Genomic DNA, 27,515 nt, shown 5'->3' with positions numbered 1-27,515 from the left:
GAAGACATATGCACATCATAGAGGACATATCCATTACATTGTAAATATCTTCAGAAGTAGTTCTCGAGATTCCAGTATAAAGTAAATTCCGGAGGTGTAAAAGTGGGGCGTATCATGCTTGGAATTAAATCTTTCAGCCAAATACAAATAACATCACATCTCTCCATTTCATCATTACTACAGTCATTGTTCTTCACTTATTCCTTCTCCGTGAATGCACCTTCCTCTTCCCTTCCTCACCGTATCGACATTAGGACTCGTCACACCATCTCCAAATGGTTCTCTCTACCACAAACTCAAAACTGTGAAACCAACTTTCTTCATCAATCCTCCCTCCCTCTGAAAGGTCATTTTTGAACACAACTTTAGTGTCACTACTTCCAAGTTAATGTGACCTCCTCCCCTACTTCTCAACGTTGGTGAGATTCCCCCAATTAGGGGCTTTGTGTCTGAATAAAATTAATTGGGATTATGGCTGGAAGTGGGAGGAGGAAGCAGAGACCCTTTCAGGAAATTCATGCCAGTTCTGGTGAAGTGCCACGTACCAACGTTTGCCCATTTGGCAGGAACCTAATGGGAGAAATCTCCTGCCGAATCTTCAGTGAGTTATGGGTTGCCCACGGGGTCTGTTCCTGGAGAGGGGCTTGATATCAAGACGGGGCAATGACAGCATTCAGTGATGAAAGTTCCTGTTAAAATTCGAACCGTTTAATTTATTAGACAGTTGTTGGTTTGGATATGGGTTTTGGTTATGATTGCTGGGTTACCCTTATTTCTAAAGCTAGTTCCATTTCAAAACTAGAACTACGAGCAGAAATATGGATAGAAGAAAAATACCTTAATGACAGCTGGCCAATCCATTCAGCCCATGTGACCAACATACTTCAGCCACATCGATATCTTTGGTACAATTGGAATAATTAGATATGAGGTTAGCAATTTACAAGCTCACAGCAACATGCCCAGTGTTGACAATGTTGGCCACATGCCACACTAGCTTAGTACCAGTCTCGCCTCTGAAATGTTAGCTCATCTTATGGCGACTGTTATAACCTGCCTACTTACCATTGGCTGGGGACTAATGACAATCCCACAATCCTGTGGGAGTATGACAATCCTGTGGGAGTATGAGCTTCCCCAATGAGGGGGGGCGGAGAAACCATGAGTAAACTCCAAGTATAAATAAAGCTGGCCAGTTTGGAAACAGCAGGAAGGAGTGTGCAGCAAGGGAAGTTGCTGCTGCATACTTATATATATATATATATATATATTATATATATATATACAATATATATATTATAATATATATATGTTATTGTAAATAAATGTTATTACTTTGTATCCTTGAAACTCGTGCTGGATTCTTCGTGGCCCTCACAAAACTGGCGACGAAGGTTAAAGTGAATAGCTGTCTACACTGCTGAAGCCACCTCCTTGGATTTTTGTTGGATACAGGTTGGAAGTTGTTTTCTATTATACCATGCCTCTGTACGGACGTTTGGATGTTTTTGATGCTGCGCTGGAAAGCGGGAACCAGTACACACAACGGATGTGTTACTATTTCCGGGCAAACAATATCACCAAAAACGAGCGCCAGGTGGTCATATTGCTCACCGCCTGCGGCCCGCATACATTTGGGGTGATTAGGAGCCTTACGTACCCAGCTGCGCCGGACACCAAAACGTTTGATGAACTTGTGAATATAGTGGGGCGCAACATTTTAACCCAACCCCGTCCACGATAGTCCAGCGTTACCGGTTTAATACCGCTGAGAGGACCCCTGGAGAATCCCTTGCCGATTTTCTATCCAGGCTACGCAGGATTGCGGAGTACTGTGACTATGGTGAGACCTTGTGAGAAATGTTACACGACCGTTTGGTTTGCGGTATTAACAATGCGGCCACCCAGAGAAAGTTGTTAGCTGAGCCAACATTGACTTTTCAACAGGCCATTCAAATAGTATTGTCCCGAGAGAGCGCAGAACGAGGAGTGCAGGAGCTACAGGGAATGGGAGTGCATGTCTTGGGGCGCAACCCCTTCCGTCCGAAAACGTCCCCCCGCACGCCTGCGGTACCTTGGGCGAGGCAATGTCCGGACCGACGCCAGTGGCCGTCGGACATTCCTCCCCGAAGGGAGCCTTCTCCAGAACCAATAGCTGAGGAGCCATGTCCGTGTCAGACTTGTAGGCGCCGACCCCGTCACGGACAGCAGTCCTGGGGGCGCCAGAGGCGCCGTCGTTCCGACCGAAACTGGGACCAGCCCAGGGGCCGTAACTGGGATCAGCCCAGTGGCCGTAACTGGGACCAGCCCAGGTGCCGTACCTTCCATGTGGATGATCCTGCGGCGACTACTCCTGAGGACGTGGAGATGGAGGACGACTGCCTGCAGCTGCATTGTGTGGCAGCTCCCCGTGTGGCCCCCATTAAGGTGACAGTACGGGTCAATGGCCACCCGCTTGAGATGGAGTTGGACACTGGCGCAGCGGTCTCCGTGATCGCCCAGAGGACATTCGACCGCATCAAGCAGGGTATACAGACCCTTACATTAACCGACTCACAGGCCTGGTTGGCCACCTACACGGGGGAACCACTGGACATTGCAGGAACTACAATGTTGTTTATGGGCACCAGTAGGGGCGTTTCCCACTTATTGTGGTGCGCGGCCATGGGCCCAGCCTGTTGGGTCAGGACTGGGTGCGCTATTTGCGGTTGCAATGGCAGCACATCCTCCAAACAGTTTCTGAAGGGTTGACTGAGGTGCTAGGACAATACCCAGATGTATTCCAGCCTGGTTTGGGGAAAATAAAAGGGGCCGTAGCCAGTATCCAAGTCGAACCAGGAGCCACGCCGCGCTATTTCCGGGCACGCCCGGTGCCTTACGCCTTGCTCGAGAAGGTAGAAGGGGAGCTCACTCGTTTGGCGAGTTTGGGTATTATCAAGCCCGTCCGTTTTGCTGACTGGGCAGCACCAATTGTACCTGTAATGAAGCCAGATGCCACAGTTCGCTTGTGTGGCGACTATAAACTTACAGTGAATACAGCTTCCCGACTCGACCGATATCCAATGCCTCGCATAGAGGATCTCTACGCGAAGCTTGCAGGTGGTCTCTCGTTCACAAAATTAGATATGAGTCACGCCTACCTGCAGTTGGAGCTAGACCCTGCCTCCCGACCATATGTAACGATTAATACACACCGGGGCCTGTATGAATATACACGGTTGCCCTTTGGAGTATCCTCTGCCTGCGCAATTTTTCAACATGTTATGGAGGGCATTTTGAGAGGATTACCACGTGTTGCTGTCTACTTAGATGACGTTTTGATTACAGGGACGTCGGAGCAGGAACATTTGGAAAATCTGGAGGCTGCCCTTAGACGCTTTTCGGAGGCTGGAGTCCGTTTACGTCGCACAAAGTGCGTATTTCAGGCAAAGGAAGTAGTCTACCTAGGTTATCGGGTGGACCGCGAAGGTTTGCACCCCGTCGCAGAGAAGGTGCGTGCAATTCAACAGGCCCCCGCCCCGACTGACACTTCACATCTTCGTTCTTTTCTCGGTTTCGTAAACTATTACGGAAAGTTCCTCCCCAATCTGGCAACTACGCTGGCCCCTTTGCACCTTCTGCTAAAGAAAAATCACACCTGGGTTTGGGGTCAGCCGCAAGAAACCGCTTTCCGGTGGGTAAAGCAACAATTGTCGTCGTCTGAGTTACTAACCCACTATGATCCTGGAAAGCCTTTGCTCGTCACATGTGATGCATCCCCGTATGGTATTGGGGCCGTCCTGTCCCACAAGATGTAGAACGGGGACGAGCGACCGATAGCTTTCGCCTCCTGCACATTGACTGCAGCGGAGAAAAAGTACGCGCAGATCGAGAAGGAGGGCCTGGCAGTGGTTTTTGCGGTGAAACGCTTCCACCAGTACGTGTATGGCCGCCATTTCACTATCGTGACTGATCATAAGCCTCTGCTGGGACTTTTCAGAGAGGATAAGCCAATACCGCCCATTGCATCCGCACGGATCCAGCGCTGGGCTTTGTTGCTTGCTGCATACGAGTATTCTCTGGAGCACAAACCAGGTACGCAGATAGCAAATGCCAAAGCACTGAGCCGATTGCCTTTATCGACCGGCCCCATGTCGACCCCCACGACCGGTGAGGTGGTTGCAACCCTAAATTTTATGGACACCTTGCCTGTCACGGCATCACAGATCTGTGAGTGGACCCAGACGGAGCCAGTCCTGTCAAAGGTTCGGCACATAGTCCTGTATGGTGGGCAGCATAGACAGCTCCCAGGCGAGTTGCGGGCATTTTCCTCCAAGCTGTCAGAATTCAGCGTGGAAGACGGCATCCTCTTGTGGGGGACGCGTGTGATTGTCCCGGAAAAAGGCCAGGAGCTGATACTATCAGACTTGCACAATGGGCAGCCAGGCGAGACCAAAATGAAAATGTTGGCCCGGAGTTATGTCTGGTGGCCAGGCCTCGACACCGACATTGAGAAGGTGGCCCAAAACAGCTCCATTTGCCAGGAGCATCAGAAGCTTCCGCCGGCCGCGCCCCTACATCACTGGGAATGGCCAGGGCGGCCTTGGGCACGCTTGCATGCAGATTTCGCAGGCCCTTTTCAGGGATCCATGTTCCTTCTATTAATTGACGCCCAGTCTAAATGGCTAGAGGTGCATAAGGTGCAGGGGACAACGTCCTGCGCAACAATTGAAAAGATGCGTTTGTCGTTTAGTACGCATGGCCTCCCCGAGGTGCTGGTTACGGATAACGGCATTCCATTCACGAGTGAGGAGTTTGCGAGGTTCACGAAGATGAACGGCATCCGCCATATCGCACTGCCCCTTACCACCCGGCTTCAAATGGGTTGGCAGAACGCGCAGTGCAGACATTCAAAAGAGGCCTAAAGAAGCAGTCTTCCGGATCAATGGACACGAGACTGGCTCGCTTTTTGTTTACGTATAGGACCACCACCCATGCGGTGACTGGGGTAGCTCCCGCAGAACTCCTGATGGGCCGGAGACTTCGCACCCGCCTTAGTATGGTTTTCCCGGACATTGGCGCAAAAGTACGCCGCACACAAGAACGGCAGGGACAGGGATTTTCTCGGCATCGGCCGATTCGGCAGTTTCCGTCCGGTGACCCAGTGTTCGTTCGGAATTTTGCTGGTGGTGCCCAGTGGGTTCCTGGTGTAATCATTCGCCAAACGGGCCCTATATCTTACCAGGTGCAAGCCCAGGGTCGTCTCCAGCGCAAACATGTAGACCACGTTCGGTCCAGAAGACTATCCCCTCAAACGATTCCCCGCCCCCGGAGCTCATTTCTACAGCCGCAGAGACCAGAGACAAGGGAAGGTAGTCCTCACAATCTTCCACTGGTGCCTCACTCGAAGCCTGCACAGGTCGTTACAGAACCGAATGGAGATAGAGACGCTGACATAACGAAGGCAGCAGACTCTGACTCTGAGATGGAGACACAGGATGCATCAGAGGGGGAATCCTCGGGTCCACGGGCCGTGGATGTACAACCGTTGCTCCGTTCATCACGGAAGCGCTGGTCTCCATCTTGTTACACGCCGCCTGATCCAGCACCGCGTGCAAATGGTGTCCGGCCTGCGGCAAAACGAGTCCGACGCCCTCCTTCACCAGGGTCTTCGGTCGATTCCTTGGATTTTGCGGGGGGGGGGGGGGGGGGGGGGATGTTATAACCTGCCTACTTACCATTGGCTGGGGACTAATGACAATCCCACAATCCTGTGGGAGTATGAGCTTCCCCAATGAGTGGGGCGGAGAAGCCATTAGTAAACTCCATGTATAAATAAAGCTGGCCAGTTTGGAAACAGCAGGAAGGAGTGTGCAGCAAGGGAAGTTGCTGCTGCTTTTATATATATATGTTATTGTAAATAAATGTTATTACTTTGTATCCTTGAAACTCGTGCTAGATTCTTTGTGGCCCTCACAAAAGCGACTGTGGGTTATTAATGATAGATTAGACGGGACAAGGTAGAGGGTGGCATGTGGCGCAGTGGTTAGCACTGAGACTGCCAGCTCTGTCTGAAAAACACTAACAAAACAATTTGCTTTCATCAAGACATTTCTCCCAGTAGAAACCACTCGTGAAAAACAAAAATAGATTGCTTCTTAGGGCAAGCATGCAGCAATGGGGGGGGGGGATCACCTACAAGTCAAAAGCTGACATCCTCTTCGTTCTCCCATCCTCGCTACATAGTGGGCGTGATCTACCGGTCGCTTGCACCTGAAAAGCAGTGCGGCCAGTAGATGCCGGGTGATTCCTCTTCTGGGATCTTCCCGGCTTGCCAAGCCTTGTGAGATCTAATGTGATCTTGCGACACGTCACGATGTGAATCCCACCCATTTTGGCAGGATCACTTTATGGCAAATCTGCGCGTCAGCTAGTCTCACTCTAATATGCGTTCCCAAGATTTAACCAAGGCATGGGGTCTAACTCCCTCGCCTTGGAGACCTTGGGTGAGCGCCGTTCAGTGCTGGTCTCCACAAACAGGGACTGGACGGAACGGCACTCGCGGAGGGGGTCTCAGGGGATCGGAGGCCCCCAGTTGCTTGCCCTCTGGGCAGGGTAGCACTCTGGCACTTCTGATGCCGGCCTGGCACCCAGATACTACCAACATGCCCATGTGGCACTGCCAGGCTGGCACAGCCAAGGTGCCAAGTTGGCATTTTTCATGCAGTGGGGATCAGGCTGGGGTGTGGCCTGCGTAGGTGGGTGAGTGGGTGGGGGGGGGGGGGGGGTCCTGAGAATCCCTGATAGTGAGTTGGGGCTTGGGGGGTGTTCGGGGGTCCTTTCCTGAGCTTGTGACCTCGGGGCGCTATTTAAAAATGCCATCCCGATTTCTCCCTGCACTGAGGAGCTCCGCTCGTGCAGGGAATGGGGCTAAGGGCGGCCTTGGTCGCGCGTTCCCCACTGAGGCCTAGACCTACCCAGTGGGTGTTAGATAGCAGGGTGTTTCTCAGCACTCCGAGCACCCAATGTCATCCCACAGTATTTACAGATTTCCTGCATCGATACGCTCTTGAAATATATAAGTGAAAAGATCCACACCCTTTACATCTTTGGGATGTGTTTGTCACAGATTTATTCTTCGCAGCCCTCCAGAATAGTTCTTGTCAGTCACTGAATGTCTGGTACACTTCAATGGAATATCATTTACTATTTTGTTCTCGGGAATCCACCCAGCAGATTACCTGATAGAATGAGCATTGGAAATGGCTCCACAAGGTTAAGTAGAATAAGGAGGACAAGGGTCTTCAGGCACTACCTGGCTGCTAGCAGAAGAGAGGTGTTGGACCAGCAATGATCTGTCCACACTGTCAATCAGAGGGAATTTGCCTCAAGTTCTTTAAAGAATAACAGTGGGCAGAGGAAAGAATTCATAGCTTCAACACAAATCTTCCACTTCTCCTCCTCCTTGAATAATTCTGTTGGCAAAAACTCATCTGGGTTGTACTTTGCTACGAAACACTCTATTGGTTGAAAGTGTTCCCTTGGTCAGTGTATGATAAGGATAGTGAACATCATCCGCTATCTGTCAAACTCTCTGCTGTAGTAAATGAACTGCCACTTGATATTCTGAATTCAAAACATAAAAGGTGTTGCGTTCAAATCGTATTAACATCACTCCAGAGTCCAATAGCCGGGTTGGAGAGGCAACGGGAGATAATCCTTAGGTGCCCATTCTGGTCTTGTGAGAAGCTTGAGGGCCAAAGGCAAAGCACCTGTCAAATATCCAACTCTTAGTCTGCACAGGAATCACAATTTAACTTTTTAAAAGGGAAGTTCTCCCCCCCCCAGCGCCCCCCCCCAAGCCCCCCCCCCCCCCCCCCCCACCCCACCCCCACCCCCACCCCCATCACAATTCCTTTTATTTCAATTGTCACCATTCGCCTCCTGACCTGAAGGTGCAGATTCACAATGAACTTCAGAACCTTGGTGCTAAATTAGCAGAAAGACCTGAATTAACGGTTAGTCTCAATTACGTCTATCGCACACGATCACAATTGGATGTTGTCTAAGTATCTGGAATATTGCAAACTGCCCTGATTAGGACCTTCTGCCAAGATGAAGGAAGTTGTCCATCATTCACGAGGAAACTATGAACCCCAATTGACAGCTTCTGAAAAAAATGAAATATTTCCCTTTATATAGCGCCTGTCATAGCCACAGCATGTTGCAAAGTGGTTCACAGTCAATTAAGTACTTTTTGAAGCCTAGTGATTGTTGTAATGTTGGAGACATGGCGGCCAACCTTCACACAGCGAGCTCCCACAAACAGAACTGTGACAGTGTCCAGGTCATCTGTCTTTATGATGTTGATTGAAGGATAAATATTGGGCAGGTCACCAAGGTCAACTCCTTACTCTTCTTCAAAACCAGTGTTAAGGGATCTTTTATGTCCCCTTGAGAGAGCAGATCTCAGTTTAACATCCCATCTGAAAGGTGGCGGGGACGATTTAATGGCCGTGTCGCGCTCAACTTGGTGACGCGATGAGGCCGTTAAATCTCCGAGTGGCCTCTCGTGAGATTTGCAATGCTCGGATTTGCGATGACCTCACTGGGCGAGGTCCAGACTGACATACTTAAGTGAGCCATTAGGCTCATTTAAATGTGTCTGCGCTCAATTCTCCCGAGGCCCGGGAACCAACACCCGTTCCCGAAGGCCTTGCCATAGTGCCGATTAGCACTGGTCCACACAAACGTGCACCGGATGTAACAGCACCTGGGGATGTCTCCCAGGCATTGAAAGCCCCCGGGTGTTCGGGCTCTGGGCAGGGTGGTACCCTGGCACTCCTGTTGGCACCTTGGTGCTGCCAGTCTGGGCTCCCTGGCAGTTCCAGGGTGGCAGTGCTTGGTTGGCAGGGGCACTACCAGGGTTCCAGGCTGCCAGGTTGCCCATGCCAGTGATAGGGCCCAGGGGTGCCCTTTCCTTAAAGGTGAGGGGGTGGGGCTCAAGAACCCTCTAAGAGGTAGGTTGGGGCAGTGGGGGGTCCGGAGGCCGCGGTGGTGATTTCCGGGAGGGGGGGGTCGAAGGTTCAGACTGCCATTGAAAAATGGTACCCTGATCTCTTCGAGCCGAGCTTTGACAAAGGGTCATCCAGACTCGAAACATTAGCTCCCTTCTCACTCCACAGATACCATCAGACCTGCTGCGATTGTCAAGTCTGTTTTTGTTATTATTATTATCTTTAAAAAAACACACCATCTTCTCAACGGCAATTAGGGATGGGAAATAAAGGCTGGGCTAGCCAACGATGCCCAGATCCCGTGAATAAATAAAAGTGTTCTGCCACTGGCATACCTCACGGAAATTAAATGCCCCAGATTCTCCCTTTAATGTCTTCTGAAATTTGCAGTTTTGCGTAGGCTGAGGGTTAGCTACCTCGGCACTATCAATCTCATTGTTTTATCCATTCACGGGACGTGGATGTCGCCGGCAAGGCTGGCATTTATTGACCATTCCTAATCGCCGTTGAGACGAAGATGGTGAGCTGCCTAGTGCAGTGCGGGCAGTGAACTGGGAAAAGTGTTTGAATGAACTTGGAATCTTCCAGTTCAAGTTCTACCCTGGACTGTTCACTACTGAAGTGATCAAAGCGGAGGGCCAAGGTTCCTCTTAATGTTACACTTGCAAAAGACATCAATGTTCTACCTTGGCTACATTCCGTTCTTTTACCTTGATGCTGTGTCTGAGCTGAATTAGTGTCTGACAAATGATCCAGGTGAGATTAACCTCTTAATGCCATTTCAACTGTGTGTGCCTGACCAGCCCTCGCAGGCCTATCACGTTCTTCAAAACTGCTTCCCAAATTACGGTCAACATTCGCTATTTCAACAAAAGTCCCCCTGACAATAAATTGATAGCCTCATTAAAGTCACCAGCTCCGCTGATGCGGGAGAACAATTTCACACTGGTGAAGTAAGAGGTTCTTTTTAAGGTATAATATTGGTCATGAGAAAAGTCGGGGTTTTTGATGCTGGCACTGAGTACCTTCCCTCAGTTCCATGCACTCACAAACCGCATGGTGAAAGTTTGTACTGGAATACACAAAAAAAAAACAGGTAGCAAAACCAGAGCATGTGTGATGGTTTGAAATACTTTAGTGTCAGGAAACAGAGAGGACTGGTGCATTTCGAACTAGAAAAAGATTTGCAGTGGGGTTCCCCAGGTGTCAGTGCTCTTCATCATATATATTAACGACCTAGACCTTGATGTACAGGGCACAATTTCAATACGGAGAAATGGGAAATGCTTCATTTTGTCTGGAAGAACATGGCGAGACAATATAAAATAAAGGGTATAATTTGAAAAGGGATGCAGAGGCAGGGTGTATCGTGGATAAGTCATTGAAGGTGGCAGGACAGATTGAGAGAGTACTAAGGGTGCACAGTACAAGAGTAAGGGGGGCTGTGTTGAACTGGTATAGGACACTAGTTCCACCTCAGCTGGAGTAATGTGTCCAGTTCTGGATGCCACATTTTAGGAAGGATGTGAAGGCATTGGAGGGAGGGCAGGGAAGATTCGCGAGAATGGTTGAGGGAAGAGGGCCAGGATTCTCCAAAACGGGGCTATTTCCCCACGCCCACAAGAAACGGGCGCGAGTTGGAGAAAGTCCAGAGTTATTCTCCGTTTTGCAGGGGGCAGCAGGGCCCCTGAGTGCTCCTTGCAGCTCTGGCTGCCGATACGGGGCCCTGCACTTCCAGCTGGGGGTCCGCGCATACACGCGGCGGCCCCGCGCAACATGGCGGACATACATTGCGGACCGGCCCCGACAATATAGGCCCCCACCCCCCAAAGATCGCGCACGCCCACCGATCAGTGGCCCCCGATCGCAAGCCTGCCCGTTCTGGAGGCCCCCCCCCCCCCCCCCCCGGTGACGGATCCCCCACCCCCCACCAGGGCGGCCGCGGACACTCCGATCTCCTGCCGGGTGGAACCATGAGTGAACCACGCCGGCGGGAACTCGGTCAGTTGTCGGCGGATAATCGCCGCGGGAGCCTCTTTCAATGGTCCCCGACTGGTGCCGCGTCGGCTGCACGCGAGCGATTGGCGGCGATTCTCCGGTCCCCGTCGTGGGTCTGACGCCCATTCTCCGCCCCGCGCCTAGCGCGATTGTGGCACGGAAGCTCGGAGAATCCCGGCCCAGGAATTTCAGTTATGAAGACGGATTGGAGAAAAGAAGGCTGAGAGAAGATTTGAGAGAGGTATTCAAAATCATGAGAGGTCTGGACAGAGTAGACGGGGTGAAACTGTTCTCACTTGTGCAAGGATCAAGAACGAAAGGGCGCGGATTTAAAGTAATTGGCAAAAGGAGCAAATCTGACATGAGGAAAAGGTTACCACGCAGCAAATGGTTAAGGTCGAGAATACTCTTCCTGAGTGTGGTGGGAGCAGGTTCAATCGAGCCATACAGAAGAGGATTAGACTGTTAACTGAAAAAAACGAATGTGAGGGTTTCAGGGAGAAGGCGATGGAATTGGCACTAGGTGGATTGCTCATTCAGAGAGCCAGTACAGACATGGTGAGCCGAACGACCTCCTTCAATGCAGTAACAATTCTGTGTTACTATGATTTTCTGACACAAGTATCGAGTTGAGAGTGAGCAGTATGGAGTGTAGATGTTGTAGAGATTGTTACTTGTAAATAGCTGACCAACTCTGAATGAATGTGTAGCCCAGACAGAGAAGAGGCAGAGAGGGGAAATGCAGACAGCAACATTAGCAAAAAGTCTTATTCTGTACTGTTCAGCATCCGACAAAACATCAGTTCCATCCTGGTGGTCTGGACAGTAGGAAGCTGCTCTCTGAAAATATTTGATATATGGGCAATATCATTAACAATATTACTGGGTGAAATTCTCCCATCTGGGACTAGGATCAGGGAGTGTTTCCCGCTGTGGAGGCTGACGGGAAACCACACCATGGCCGGGATTCTCCGAAATCCCGGCCAAGTATTGGCGCCGGCGTAAACACCGGAGTGGTGCACGCCGGCGCCAACAGGCCTCCTGGCCCAGCGATTCAGCGGCCCTCGGGGGGCCAGCACGGTGACCGGAGAATGGCCGCCCCGGAGTGCTGCGCGCTGCTCCGCCGCCCAGATCGCGGGCACCCGCCAATCGGTCGCCCCCGATCGCGGGCCTGGTCGCCGTGGAGAACCCCCTCGGAGTCTGATCACCCCACCCCCACCAGGACGGCCAACGCCTCCGCGGCGCGGGTCCGAGCTCCCGCCGGGTGGTACCAGGTTGGAACCACGCTGGCGGGACTCGACGGAAATCGGCAGGAACTCAGGCGGTTGACCGCAGAGAATCGCCAAGGGGGCCTCTTTCAGCAACCCCCAACCGGCGCCGTCAAGTGTGCGGGCGCGATTGGCGCCGATTCGCCAGTCGCCGGAGAATCGCGTCCCGGCATCGGAGCACTGTGGCGGGAATTTCCCGCGGCGATCCTCCGACCCGGCGCAGACTCAGAGAATCCCGGCCCACTATCTTTCAGCCCAACATCTGGGGGTTTATTGCCGTATTCCGTTTCGGGGGGTCTTGATTGCGGACATCTCGCCTTCGTATCTGGGAGCCCTATTTAGAAGGTGCCCTACATCACTGACCCACCAATGAAGAAAGAAGATTGATCTCCAGTAAGCTGGATCCTCAGTGTCTCTGAAGCTGGAACATCTCCCTGATAGATACTCCCCCATGACACACTGCTGTGGCGTTACAGGGTCCTGGGAGACCTGTTGATGTGAAGGGAAAGATCCTTTACTCTGAGGGCCAGAAGGTTCAGACCGAATTCGACAATCCACCTGCCATCATGAAGGTGAACATTGAAAATCCTCACGCAAGCACCAGAGGGAGTACAGATGCAATGGATTCCTTAATCTCAGCTTGGGCAAGTAGAGCTTGGAGGTTTAAAACTAAAAGGAATGGAGTCTCTGGAGTAAGTTAAAAGGCTTGAATCTAAACAAGGGCTTTTGACGATTTAAATACCGAACAATCGATACTTGAGACCAAGACGCAGGTTGCAGTCGAGGCAAGGACCTCGAAAGTTTTGAATCCTGAGCTGCATTACTCCAAATAACTCCAAAATACAATTTAAAAACATATTGATCATTTGACAGACATGCGATGGGTTCAAATCACTGAGGTGTAATGACAATCTGACCTTCAAGGATTAACAATAGCAATAAAATGATTACAAGGCAATTAAGAAATTGTTTGTAGTCAGTTGCAAGGAAATTGGATGATCGGTGTATATTACTCCCCCCCCCCCCCCCAACAGGCGGGAGGCCTTGTGGTGCTTCACTTGGTCAGTTAACCGCAATTACACAAGGAGATCCATGTTCGAGTGAATCGTCTCCTTTGCTTGTGATTTCAATTTACTAAAGAGACCCAAGGGAGTGAAACACAAACAGGGAGACAGTGGAGTAGTGGTAATGTCATTAGACCAGTAATCCAGAGGTCCAGGTGAATGCTCTGGGGACAATCCCACCATAAGCAGCTGGTGGAATTTCAATTCAATTAATGAATCTGGAATATAAAGTAGTCTCGGTAATGGTGACCAGGGCATCTCTCCTTTAAAAAGCCATTAGTGAACCAAAGAACAAAGAAACGTACAGCACAGGAACAGGCCCTTCGGCCCTCCAAGCCTGCGCCGGCCATGCTGCCCGTCTAAACTAAATTCTTCTACACTTCCGGGGTCCGTATCCCTCTATTCCCATCCTATTCATGTATTTGTCAAGATGCCCCTTAAACGTCACTATCGTCCCTGCTTCCACCACCTCCTCCGGTAGCGAGTTCCAGGCACCCACTACCCTCTGTGTAAAAAAACTTGCCTCGTACATCTCCTCTAAACCTCGCACCTTAAACCTATGCCCCCTAGTAATTGACCCCGCTACCCTGGGAAAAAGTCTCTGACTATCCACTCTGTCTATGCCCCTCATAATTTTGTAGACCTCTATCAGGTCGCCCCTCAACCTCCGTCGTTCCAGTGAGAACAAACCGAGTTTATTCAACCTCTCATCATAGCTAATGCCCTCCATACTAGGCAACATCCTGGTAAATGTCTTCTGCACCCTCTCTAAAGCCTCCACATCCTTCTGGTAGTGTGGTGACCAGAATTGAACACTATACTCCAAGTGTGGCCTAACTAAGGTTCTATACAGGTGCAACAAGACTTGCCAACTTTATACTCAATGCCCCGGCCAATCTCGACAGAAGGAAATCTGTCTTTCTTGGGCGAAATGGCCCACACCCACAGCAATATGGTTGATGGTTAAATGCCTTCTGAAATGATCTAGTAAGCCACTCAGTTCAAGGGCAATTAGGGATGGACAAATGCTGGCCTTGCCAGTGTTTTCCACATGCCAGGAATGAAGAAAAGGAAAATGGAGACCTGTGGCTTCCTTTTATTCCCCTCACCATTTGCATTCCCAGGATGTCCCTGCTAAAATATTTTATCCCCTTCCATTTTACGAGATTAATCTTACCAGCTCTATCTTCGCTTACTTGACTATGTGAATTTATTTAAAATTCAATGTAATGAGTACTTGCGGCAAGATGAAGAATTCCATGTTCGCAATGCACTTTGGACAGAAATGAGAAGAGGTTTGAAGTTTTGTTGGTCACTATTCCAGGGACAAACAAGTGACCTAGAATCATACAGTACAGAAGGAGGCCATTCGGCCCAAGGGGTCTGCACAGACCTTCTGAAAAAGCACCCTACCCAGGTCCACGCCCTATACCTGGAATCCCATCTATCCTTTTGGACACTATGGGGAATTTAGTGTGGCCAATCCACCTAACCTGCACATCTTTGGACTGTGGGAGGAAACCGGAGCACCCGGAGGAAACCCACGCAGACACAGGGAGAAGGTGCAGACTCCTCACAGTTACCCAAGGTCGGAATTGAACCCTGGTCACTGGCGCTGTGCAGCAGCAGTGTTAACCACTGTACCACCATTAGCACCCACGCTTTCGGCCACTGCTACTGTGCACCTGAACCTAAGTTGGAATGGACCCAGGTGACTTGCCCTCAATTTTCTTCACTCCCTTTTGGGCAGCTGCTAACATCCATTCTAATCCTTACCTTGAAGTTCCATCGATTAGTCCCTTACACCGATTTCCCCTCGCCGACCCTGTGCTGAATGCTTTTTTTGGTGGGGCGAGGGGATGGGAAGAGAGAAGAAACAATTGTAATTGTCGTTCCCGATTCCTTCACCCAACCATATCAATGAGAGGTTACAATCATGTTGGGAGTGTTAAAGACACGAGTCGTTCTTTCTTTTTAAAATAATTTATTTCATCTCCTTCCACCATGTTTGTGTCCAGGCAACTCTAACATCAGTTACTTGGACATCCATTAGAACGATCTGGGTCACCTTTGCCACACAATTACCCATCTATTACTCACAGAAACATGGGTAAGATTAAATTTAGAAAACATGAGACTGTGTCTACATAACCCTCTACTGTCCCAGGAGCCGGTGTTTCAATTTAGTGTGGCCAATCCATCTAACCTGCAGTTCCAAAACACCCAACTTGCATTCTGCGGAGTCATAATTCTCAGAATAACTAAAATGTCACGTCCAGCTGCCCGATGCCACCAGCCTTTGGAGCTGCTTGTTTTCAACTGTGCCCACAACCACTAGCCAGCCGGACTGGTAGGATATCTGGGCAAAAACCCACCTGCCGAATAATAACTACAACCTAACCGATTTTGGTACAATTGAGAAATCACCTTAAACTTGCTCAGCCAACTTCATAAAGCGACACAACCCAGTCAACCGCTCCATAACACTGAGATCTCCGTGTACCATCTTGCCTTATTTCGGCCTGGGATAGCGACATGTATAATAGGCTCAGTACCAACCCTATCGCCCAAGCTCATCTGCAGGGAAAAGGTGCCAATAGGTAACAGAGTTGCACATTAGTGAAGTTTGCAAAAGTACAAAGTTTATAAGAAAACTTGATTAAATGTGTTGGTTGAAGCAGAGCATTTAAAAAAAATATTGTTCCTTTTGTCATGTGAGAGTACCTTTAAGAAATGAGTGTTTATTACTGCAGTGATGTCAGAGAGTGGGTGGAGCTGGGCTGTCTGTCAGCTTTTTACTTTTGTTTTAGGCTGTTTGCTGCAGGGTGTGTTTTAGTTTCGTTTTCAGAGCTGGATAGCGGCAGTCACAGCCATAAGGTGTATTAGAGTCTCTCTCTGTAATCTAAAGACTGTAAATCGATCCTGGTGATTTAAAACTAATAACAGTAGTGACTTTAACCTGATGTGCTTCTGGTAAAAGATGTTTTAAGTCTTATGGATGTTAAAAGGAAAGCTTAAAGGATTACTTAGTGTTGTATTCTTTCGGCATTGTATTTGAATTAATGGTTGCTAAGATGTTCACTGTATGTTTTAAAAAGGTTAACTTGAGTTCATAGAATAAACATTGTTTTGCTTTAAAAAATACTTTTCCATTTCTGCTCTACCACACCTGTAGAGTGGCCCGTGTGCTCCCCGTACCACAATCTAGTAAAAGTTGTGGGCCAGGTGAACTCCATGATACACTTTGGGGTTCTCTAAACCCTGGCCCATAACACTTTACCCCATGCAAAGTTAATTTGTCAGTTCAGATACCACAGTGTCTTGGGAGGGTGTGGGGGTTAACAGAAGAAGGGGGTTCAATAAAGAAAGTGGCTGGTGTTGAAGGTTCAGCTTGATTAAACACAGTAACAGCTTGTTGGAATATTCTCCAGGGGGCCACACACATAGCCAGTCGGATTCACAAATAAAGCAAAGTATAAAATAACTTTCTACTTCCTTATATTTAAGAACACCCAAAAATGCTGTCATATTTATTTATTTGAAGACAGTGGGGGGACAGTGGCGGAACACACTCGGTGGGCCGAGTGGCCTAATTTTGATCCTATGTCTTATGGCCTTATGGTTTCAGATCTTGTCCATGTTTTGTCTAATTCTGTGACTCCAGTAGTTTGGTACTTTAATGGGTGATCTCCAATCCAGAATAATTTAAAGACAGCAATCACAAAGAATTGTGATCAAAAAAAAGGTCTTTTCATCTAAGATTTGTACATTGTTTTGAAAAACATATTCTCATTTGAACATTTAAAAAAAATAAATTTAGAGTATCCAATTATTTTTTGTCCAATTAGCATGGCCAATCCACCTACCCTCACATCTTTGGGTGGTGGGGGTGAAACCCACGCAGACACGGGGAGAATGTGCAAACACCACACGGACAGTGACCCAGGGCCGGGATTCGAACCCGGGTCCTCAGCACCGTAGTCCCAGTGCAAACCACTGCGCCACATGCCGCCCTTCTCATTTGAACATTTGGGTGCTAACCATCAAGGAAGTAAACCTGGCTCAGAGGACTAGTCAGGTCTGACAGCATGCAGATCTGTACAGAGAACTGTAGAGCTACATTCATTCCTGCTTTAACCCATCTTCCTTAGAAACGTAGTACTTGGCCACTTCTTGGATCAGATTCCTTTGGTGCTGTCTAGAGCATTCGCACTGAAAAGGAATTATCAGCCAAGAAGGAATGTAAACGTATGTAATGATAATTGATTGTAATAACTTGATAATGAAAGCAGACAGCTAGGTTACATGATAAGATATAACTGGATGATGTGTCATTAGATAAAACAACAGAGACAAAATACCCCATCCTCCTTCAGCCATTTTCACAAACTCTGTCATAATAAGGAGTGCTCCAATAGAAAGCTGTCTTTCAGCACAAAATGACGAGACTTCCTGTTAAGGAGGATTGACTTAATTAACATTTTTCTTCACTTGTTTACAAATACACAGCGGCATCAAATCACTTTGAAATACATTGTTGCCACATTTACAGGTTATGTCCTCACAAAGGATTTGACACACAGCTCTCCACCCTTTCCCATCAGAGACGTCAAACATTTCTATGAAGACAAAAAGCTCATTTAAGGTAATTCCTTTGAAATGATGTAAGTGTGGCAGTGAATGTACACAAACACTCCCGGTGACGTCTTTTTGAAGCAACATTGCAAAAATCAGAGCGTCCCAGTGAACAGCGTTACTAACAGAGTTCCTCACATTACAAATGCCTGGAAAAGAGGCTCCTTAATTTGCCCTCACCATGCACAGTTCAGCAAATAACTTACGAGGTTCAACCTTGCACCATTTTGAATGTAGTCAGCATACATTTACAAATGCCATTCAATCAAACAAGGTCATTTTTTTGAGGACAGAGCAAAGATCGTGTTAAGACCAGAAAAGAATTGTGAATGTAAGTTAGTGCAGAACATCAAAGCCTTCCCAAAGCTGCAAAATCTCACTGGGGCCCACCCAGCCTGCTAGCTCCCCAAGTGGCTCGCCACTGAATTATTGTCTCAGAATCAGAACCTCTCGAAAAGGAAGTGGTTAAGTTAAAATAATTGCAGATTTTTAAAAAGTAAGATTAAATATAATACCTTCAATTATACATCGGCTGATTGCATTCAGGCATCTCAAAGCACTTCATACAATTAAAGACATAGAGTGATTATCAAGTAGACAAATCAGACAATCATTCTTTACCAGCAACTATTCACAAACAGCAGTGAGATTAATGACTAATTAACATTCTTGGCTAATTGGTCGGGCTATCGGAAAACAGCAAGGGAGAAAGACTAATTGGATCGCTCTTTCAAAGAGCTGCATGATGGGCCGAATGGCCACCTTTGTGTGCTGTCTGATTCTAACCTGTCCTTTTTTTGATGATGATGTTAGTCAAGGCACCAGGCGAACTCCATGTCCTCGGAATAGGATATTTCACAACTCCCAAATTGCAGAACTTCAATAACGCCCAGGGATAGAACATCAGCTCGGGTCTCACCCTGGCATCGATCATACCACCCCACACCCCCAGGACTAGAGCAAGGATGGGATGGGCTGAACTTCTAAATTCTGATAACACACACACACACAAGAATTGAAGCGTCCAGCAGGTGCGAGCGCTATCAGATCACTTTAAATCCACACACAGCTCCAACCCAGGGATAGTTTCCCCCCCGCTTTGAACAAGTTTCTCAATCCCGACTCCACCCTCCATGATTCCATAATAATATTTATTATTGTTACAAGTAGGCTTACGTTAACACTACAATGAACTTAACTGTGAAAAGCCCCTAGTCGCCACACTCCGGCACCTATTCAGGTACACAGAGGGAGAATTCAGAATGTCCAAATTACCTAATAGCACATCTTTCAGGACTTGTGGGAGGAACTACCACGCAGACACGGGAAGAATGCGCAGACTCCGCACAGACAGTGACCCAAGCCGGGAATCGAACCTGGGACCCTGGCGCTGTGAAGCCACAGTGTTAACCACTATGCTACCTTGCTGCCGTAAGAGCAGCTTAGCAGCAGGAGTAGATCATTTGACACAGTCATCCTGCTTCACCACCCAAAAAAAAAGATCAGGGCAGATCAGATCTGACTGTGGCCTGACCTCCACTCTCCCACCCACCCCTCCCTCCCCAATCAATGATAAATCTGTCTAACCCAGCCGTGAATATATCCAATGATCCAGGCGCCCCTGCCCTCTGTGGAAGAGAACTCCAAAGACCTCTTGAGAGAAGGCACTCCTCCTCCTCCTCCGACTTCAACGTGATGTTGCCTTTCCTCAGAAGCAGCCACAAAGACACACGTTAAAAACAGCGTCAAGGGCGCCTTGCTTCCCTCTTGCAGTGGAGAGGGGGTGTTGGAGCCGGGTCACTGACACACACAATGGGGCTGGAGGGGGTGTAGTGGCAGCCACACGGTGCCTGGTCGAGGCAGAGGGTCCCAGGCGGCAGGGGAAATAATAACCAAACTCTCCCAATGAACAACAATCCTTTCCCACGCGAATCCATTACATTGCAGGCGTGTTCCGCCTACACAGGTCAACACAGAGGGAGGAACTTAGAACTTCAACCTCATTAATAAAGGAGCTGGGGGGGGGGGGGGGGGGGGGGTGTGTGTGAAATGTGCAAAAGACTTTAAAATTATAGTCAACAGCATTTATAGATATATTAATCTAATAATGTCTCAATATGTGTTCAGTTATAACACTTCAACAATTCCACTCTATTTCCACAATGCTGTCATCACAAATAAATCACTAGTTCTAAAGTTCAGAACTGGAAAAAGATATTCTTAAGAAAGTTACAGCAGGAAGCCGTTCGGCCCATCGCCTCGGTGCAGGCTCCCTGGACCTTCAATTTCACTCGATCACCACATTTTCACCCCCGCATCCCCCACCACCACCACATTTTAACATGTCGAAATTAAGTTTACTATTAGTTTTGAAAGTTGCACCACCTTTTCGAAGCAGCGTGAAAACTGTTTTAAAAGATGCTGCTTTCTCGAGAATGCACAAATACATCGTTCTGTGTAAAATGTTAATTATGGAAATATGCAACTATCACTTTTTGTTGACACCCCCCCCCACACACACAAGTGCCCCTTCCCCAATCCAGCTCAGAGCTCCACAATCCAGCTCAGAGCTCCGCAATCTTATGGTCTTATGGTCTAATCCAGCTCCAAGCTCCCTAACCCAGCTCCAAGCTCCCTAACCCAGCTCCAAGCTCCCTAACCCAGCTCCAAGCTCCCTAACCCAGCTCCAAGCTCCCTAAGCCAGCTCCAAGCTCCCTAAGCCAGCTCCAAGCCCACTAACCCAGCTCCAAGCTCCCTAACCCAGCTCCAAGCTCCCTAACCCAGCTCCGAGCTCCCTGACCCAGCTCCGAGCTCCCTGACCCAGCTCCGAGCTCCCTGACCCAGCTCCGAGCTCCCTAACCCAGCTCCGAGCTCCCTACCCCAGCTCCGAGCTCCCTAACCCAGCTCCGAGCTCCCTAACCCAGCTCCGAGCTCCCTAACCAAGCTCCGAGCTCCCTAACCCCGCTCCGAGCTCCCTAATCCAGCTCCAAACTCCCTAACCCAGCTCCAAACTCCCTAACCCATTTCCAAGCTCCCTAACCCAGCTCCAAACTCCCTAACCCAGCTCCAAGCTCCCTAACCCAGCTCCAAACTCCCTAACCCAGTTCCGAGCTCCCTAAGCCAGCTCCGAGCTCCCTAACCCAGCTCCAAGCTCCCTAACCCAGCTCCGAGCTCCCTAACCCAGCTCCGAGCTCCCTAACCCAGCTCCGAGCTCCCTAACCCAGCTCCGAGCTCCCTAACCCAGCTCCGAGCTCCCTAACCCAGCTCCGAGCTCCCTAACCCAGCTCCGAGCTCCCTACCCCAGCTCCGAGCTCCCTACCCCAGCTCCGAGCTCCCTACCCCAGCTCCGATCTCCCTAACCCAGCTCCGAGCTCCCTAACCCAGCTCCAAACTCCCTAACCCAGCTCAAAGCTCCCTAAGCCAGCTCCAAGCTCCCTAAGCCAGCTCCAAGCTCCCTAACCCAGCTCCAAGCTCCCTAACCCAGCTCCAAGCTCCCTAACCCAGCTCCAAACTCCCTAACCCAGCTCCAAGCTCCCTCATCCAGCTCCAAGCTCCCTCACCCAGTCCAAGCTCCCTAACCCAGCTCCAAGCTCCCTGGCCCAGCTCTGAGCTCCCTACCCCAGATCCGAGCTCCCTAACCGAGCTCCAAACTCCCTAACCCAGCTCCAAGCTCCCTAACCCAGCTCCAAACTCCCTAACCCAGCTCCAAGCTCCCTCACCCAGCTCCAAGCTCCCTCACCCAGTCCAAGCTCCCTAACCCAGCTCCAAGCTCCCTGGCCCAGCTCCGAGCTCCCTACCCCAGCTCCGAGCTCCCTAACCGAGCTCCAAACTCCCTAACCCAGCTCCAAGCTCCCTAACCCAGCTCCAAACTCCCTAACCCAGCTCCAAGCTCCCTCACCCAGCTCCAAGCTCCCTCGCCCAGTCCAAGCTCCCTAACCCAGCTCCAAGCTCCCTGGCCCAGCTCTGAGCTCCCTACCCCAGCTCCGAGCTCCCTAATCGAGCTCCAAACTCCCTAACCCAGCTCCAAGCTCCCTAACCCAGCTCCAAACTCCCTAACCCAGCTCCAAGCTCCCTCACCCAGCTCCAAGCTCCCTCATCCAGCTCCAAGCTCCCTCATCCAGCTCCAAGCTCCCTAACCCAGCTCCAAGCTCCCTAACCCAGTCCAAGCTCCCTAACGCAGTCCAAGCTCCCTTACCTGTAGTCCTGGGTTGAGTGGTGAGGGTTCGGTCCTGACGTGCTGAGTATCCCGGACATTTCCGATCTGATGTCGTTTTCTATCATCTCCTTCCAACAACACCACAAAAACACAGAAGCTGTAGACATGCAGGGAGGGGGAAAACATAATGTCCAATTTGTGTTTGTTACCATCTGCAGGGTTTAAAACGTTGTTGCTATCCAGCACTTCAGCAAGACGGATCTCACACCCCCTCCCCCCCACAAAAAAAAGCCAAACTTAAGAACCCTCGCAAAACGATCAGGTGTATAAACAGCGAGGGGGTAATAAATGGGAATATCACTCAACTCATTCTGACTCTTTGGGATCTTCCAGAGAGGCTAAAAAAAAGGAAGAGCAGCGAGTTGCACAGGTGGAATTGTGTGCAGAACAAAAACTGTGCTTAAAATACAGAGATGGGGAGAGAGGGGTGGGAGATAAAAAGTTCAAAGCAATTATCATTTGCAGCAAGTTAGTTAATAATTAGCCGGGTTGCTTTTCTTTGCAATTCGGTTGAAACTCCAAACAAGTGTATCAGCAAAGAGGAAGTGGGAGGGTTAAATTGCATTTGGAGAAATTAAGAAAACAGGAGCAAAATAGAACCGGGAAAAGAAAAAGCTTTGAATCGGATGCAATGGAGCTGGAGAGTTTGAAGGCAGTTTGGTTTTTTGGGGGGGGGTGAAAGAGAGAGGGAGGGTTGCAGAAAGTTAGGGATTAAGATGTCTGTACCTGCAGAGATTTTCCTATTGCTCCGAACTCCTCTTTGAGTTTTTTTGAATCCAACACAAACCGTTTTTGAATTTCCCGGCGCTGGCAGGCAGCTCCCCGGCGCATGCGCGCAGTCTGAGTGAGTGAGTGTGTGTGTTGGGGGGGGGAGGGGTGATGAAGGAGAAATCGATTAGTCGGATCGGTCAGAGATCAATTCCATGGTTCCTTCCTCCTCCAAGTGACCCTGCAGCAGGGGCAGATTCAGTGTCTGCAGCCACACGCGCACAAAACTGATACACAAAGTAACAACTTCCAGCAATCAGCAAACGACACAAAAAGTTGTCAAAAGTTTCTTTTGGAAGTTTGCAAACTCCCACCAGGATTGTCGCCGGCAACTTTTAAGACGCCTTCGGAATGAAAGCAGGTCAATCAGGCAAAAACCAAAAGCAATTGAAAACTTTTCCCCCAGAGCTGGGATTGTTGTTGTTGAGTTTCGGATTGTTTCCAGTTAGCTCTCTCCCTGGTCCTGGAAACTCTCTCTCTCTCTCTCTCTCTGTGCTGACAGTGCTGCTCATTGAATGAAGCAGTTAGCTGGTACAGGTTGTGGGGACTGGGCTGTAACACACACACACACAGTAGCTCCTGCTGCATCTCCTCTACCGCCTCCCCCCCCCCCCCCCCTCCTCCTTTCCCCGCCGCTCTGCCCGCGCCTCCTCCCGGCTTCTCAGCGTCTCCGCGGGAAAGGCGGCCAGATTGGCGCGGTCCAGATAGCCTCCGCAGGCCCTCCTTGTGCAATAAACAAGTAGAGGGAGACAGGCAGAGAGTGCAGGACAACCAACGCTGACTGACACCGTGCAAAAAACACTTTTAAAACCCAAACAATGCCTCTCTCCTCGGCACTCCAGCACCACTTTCTTCAATAGTTAACCCCACACACGGGATACATAGTGGCAGGTCAGGCACCTACCGCTTAGGATGGTGGAACACATCCCAAATTCAAGTCACTTCCATCCATTATTGGTTCGCTTTCCAGATTATTTCGTGCGTGTCTAGTTGTTTCAAGTGATAAAATGCAAACTACATTTATTGACTTTAACTAAAAAAAACCACGCTCATATCTTTTTCACCTCCAACAGATTTTATTGTAGTTGAGATCTGGGTTGTGGCCTGTACGTTTTTGAACACAGATGCAAAGGGTTTTTTATTATCCCCCCTCTTCTCCCTGCTGTGAAGGAATTAAATCTTTCCTTGAGGGTTTGGGCCCAGAGGCATGTGGCTTCAGTCCACCCGAGCTGGGCACCAATCTTGAATTGCTCTAAGCTCCCACTCATAAGTGTGGTGCTTTGGCAATCAGCAGTTTGCAGTCAGAAGAATTTCCCCAACCATTGAAGTTACAACCACCAGCTAAGTAACGACAACCACAACTTTAAGGCAACTGTGCCCAAATGTAAACCTACTTGTGACACAAATAAAGATCATTATTAACTTAGAATGGACTTAACAAGCCAAAGTAAAACATAGAGTTTTTCTGGAACTCAGAGGTGGAAATTCATAACTCCTGCAATGTGTTGGTACATCATCCTCGTGTTTTATATAGACAAATGTGAAGGCTAGAGTGGTTGCATTTTTGGAAAACACACATGTTACCCAAAGGACAGAACACAGTGGAGAGACTGACATATAGGAAAATACACTTGGCGGAGCATTGCTTGCACGATACACGGTGGAGTGTTACATATAATAATAATCTTTATTATAGTCACAAGTAGGCTTACATTAACACCACAATGAAGTTACTAGTCGCCACACTCCGGTGCCTGTTCGGGTACACGGAGGGAGAATTTAGAATGTCCAATTCACCTAACAAGCACGTCTTTCGGGACTCGTGGGAGGAAACCGGAGCACCCGGAGACCCATGCAGACATGGGGAGAACGTGCAGGCTCCGCACAGACAGTGACCCAAGCCGGGAATTGAACCTAGGACCCTGGCGCTGTGAAGCAGCAGTGCTAACCACTGTGCTACCATGCCATGCCGCCTGTATAGGGTAGGGGACGGTTTAGTTCACTTGGCTGGACAGCTGGTTCATGATGCAGAGCGAGGCCAGCAGCGCGGGTTCAATTCCCGTGCCGTCTGAGGTCATTCATGAAGGCCTTCTCAACCTTACACCGCACCTGAGGTGCGGTGATCCTCAGGTTAAATCGCCATCAAAGAGCTCTCCCCCTCAAAGCGGAAAACAGCCTGTGGTCATCTGGAACTATGGCAACTTTATTACATATAGATTAACAGATTTGTTATTTATTCTTTCATACATGGTCATTCCTAATTGCAGTCCTAATAGGAGTCAACCACATTACTGTGGATTTGGAGTCACATGTAGGCCAGACCGGGTAAGGACGGCAGATTTCCTTGGTTCTTTTTCAACAATCAAGGCTGACCATTACTGAGACGAACTTTCAATTCCAGATTTTATTGATTGAATTTAAATTTCACCAGCTGCTCTGGTGGGATTAGAACCCGTGTCCACAAAGCATTAGCCTGGGCCTCTGGATGACTTACCACTACTCCATCATATCCCCTATGTTACATACAGGATAACACAGATGGTGGAGTGTTAGAGGATATCACACATAATGTAGCGTTGAATACAGGGCTGCACACATGGTGCAGGGTTACAGGCAGCATTACACACAGGCTGTGGTGTGTTTGCAAAAAGACCATCTTAAATATAAAACATGCTGGTGGCCAAGCTGGTAAAGTCAGAGAAAGGTGTTAAAAACTTCCCAAAACTGTACTCACTCATTGGTATTGTTAAATTAATTTTTCCCACTTTTCTTCCTTAGTGCCGCCATTGATGTCTCAGATACCTCACAGCTTCTCTCAGAGGTAACATCAACACCATTCCCTGAACAGGGAGGCACGGTGGCTAGCACTACTGCCTCACAGTGCCAGCCTTGGGTGACTGTCTATTTGGAGTTTGCATGTTCTCCCCGTGTGCGTGGGTTTCCTTCCACACTCCAAAAATATGCAAGTTAGGTGGATTGGTCATGCTAAATTGCCCCTTAGTGTCCAAAGATGGATTGGCCATGATCAATGGGCGGGGTTACAGGTATAGGGCGGGGGAGTGAGCCTAGGTAGAGCGTTCTTTCAGAGGGTTGTTGCAGCCCCAATGGGCCGAATGGTTTCCTTCAGCACTGTAGGGATTCTATGGAACACAAGCAGGACGTTGTGTCTCTTACTAACCTATGCCGAGCTTTCCCTGGCAAAGAACAAAGATGTTCAAGGATCAATCAAGGTGAAAATGGTCCATTTATTTCTTGAATAAACCCTTTCGAATAATCAAATGCTGTAGGATTTAGAAGGTTACTATTACTTAAATCAATTGAGTAGAATATGCTTGCATACCTTGGAAACAGTGACCATTGTCCCAGTAACTGTAAGTTGAATGGAACGGGACTCCTATTAAAGGGAAATATCACATAACAAAACCCTGAGCCACTCCCCTTCCTTTCCAATTATAAACTGACATCTGCTACAGCAGCACAGGTACAGGTCATGGAGTCAAAAGACCTTCCTCTGGGTTCACCGAAAACCTATGTCTGTTTGGATCTGCACAGGAATCCTGGTAGAAAGAGGGAGGGAAGCTCCTTGAAGCTTCTTGTTGTGTCTATGGATTCTACACTGGAAAGAGAATGCAAACCTGGTGACCTTAATGGAAAATAAATCCTGGCAGAGTTTAAACGAGGTGGGCGATCCACGTCCATCTATTTTTGTTCCCCTGAATTGTTTTTTCTCAACCTTAACCTAGAAGATTCCCCCACCAATGGAACAGGTAGCTGAACTCCGCCATCGCTGCTACATTGCTGACCACTGTGATGTGTCAGCCAATTGGGATGGCTTGGGTTGATGCAGGACCGAAGGCCCTTACTACGATTTGGTTTCTCACCAGGACAATGCGGCTGGGATGGAAAGTTCTTTACAGGTGCCAGTCTGTTTACTTTGACATTCCATTTTCTGTCCCCACCACTGATTTGAAGGATGCAGGGGTAACTCAAGGTAATTAACCAAATTAATCTACCAAAAGTATAAAGTAAAATACAATGATGCTCGGAGAGTTGATCAACTCTGAAGAGAGTGAAGATTGGTTTTATTTTGGAACTTTCAATGACATTTTTGCCCAAAAGCTTATTCGTAAAATAAGCCAGAACCTGATCAAATCGCATGAGACCGTTTACCAGCTTGCCTGATATTGGGGAAATGTTAAGAATGAGATTTATACCTCATATAAGGGCGGCACGGTAGCACAGTGGGTAGCACTTTTGTTTTACAGCTTCAGGATCCCAGGTTCGATTCCTGCCTTGGGTCACTGTCTGTGTGGAGTCTGCACGTTCTCCTGTCTCTGCGTGGGTTTTCTCCGGGTGCTCCAATTTCCTCGCACAAATCCCGAAAGACGTGCTGTTTGGTGAATTGGACATTCTGAATTCTCCCTCTGTGTATCCGAACAGGCGCTGGAATGTGGCAACTAGGGGCTTTTCACAGTAACTTCATTGCAGTGTTAATGTAAGCCTACTTGTGACAATAAAGATTATTATTATGATCACAAAGAGTTATTGAGAACACAGACATACTTAAATA

General features: G+C 48.9%; 1 protein-coding gene across 1 annotated transcript in view; it reads right to left on the bottom strand.

Annotated features, from left to right (window-relative positions):
• Window positions 1-23,525, bottom strand: part of foxn4 (forkhead box N4) — a 47,207-nt gene extending 23,682 nt beyond the window's left edge. The window contains exons 1-2 of the mRNA XM_072478326.1: window positions 22,904-23,525; window positions 22,157-22,274 (exon numbers count right to left, since the gene is read on the bottom strand). Of these exons, the coding sequence (XP_072334427.1) occupies window positions 22,157-22,242 (86 nt within the window). The 5' untranslated portion in view covers window positions 22,243-22,274; window positions 22,904-23,525. The remainder of the gene's footprint in view (window positions 1-22,156; window positions 22,275-22,903) is intronic.
• Between the last annotated feature and the right edge of the window lie 3,990 nt (window positions 23,526-27,515).

This window comes from Scyliorhinus torazame, chromosome 1 (assembly GCF_047496885.1).
Source record: "Scyliorhinus torazame isolate Kashiwa2021f chromosome 1, sScyTor2.1, whole genome shotgun sequence".
Classification (NCBI taxonomy): Eukaryota; Metazoa; Chordata; class Chondrichthyes; order Carcharhiniformes; family Scyliorhinidae; genus Scyliorhinus; species Scyliorhinus torazame.
This window is presented reverse-complemented; position numbering and strand designations above follow the sequence as displayed.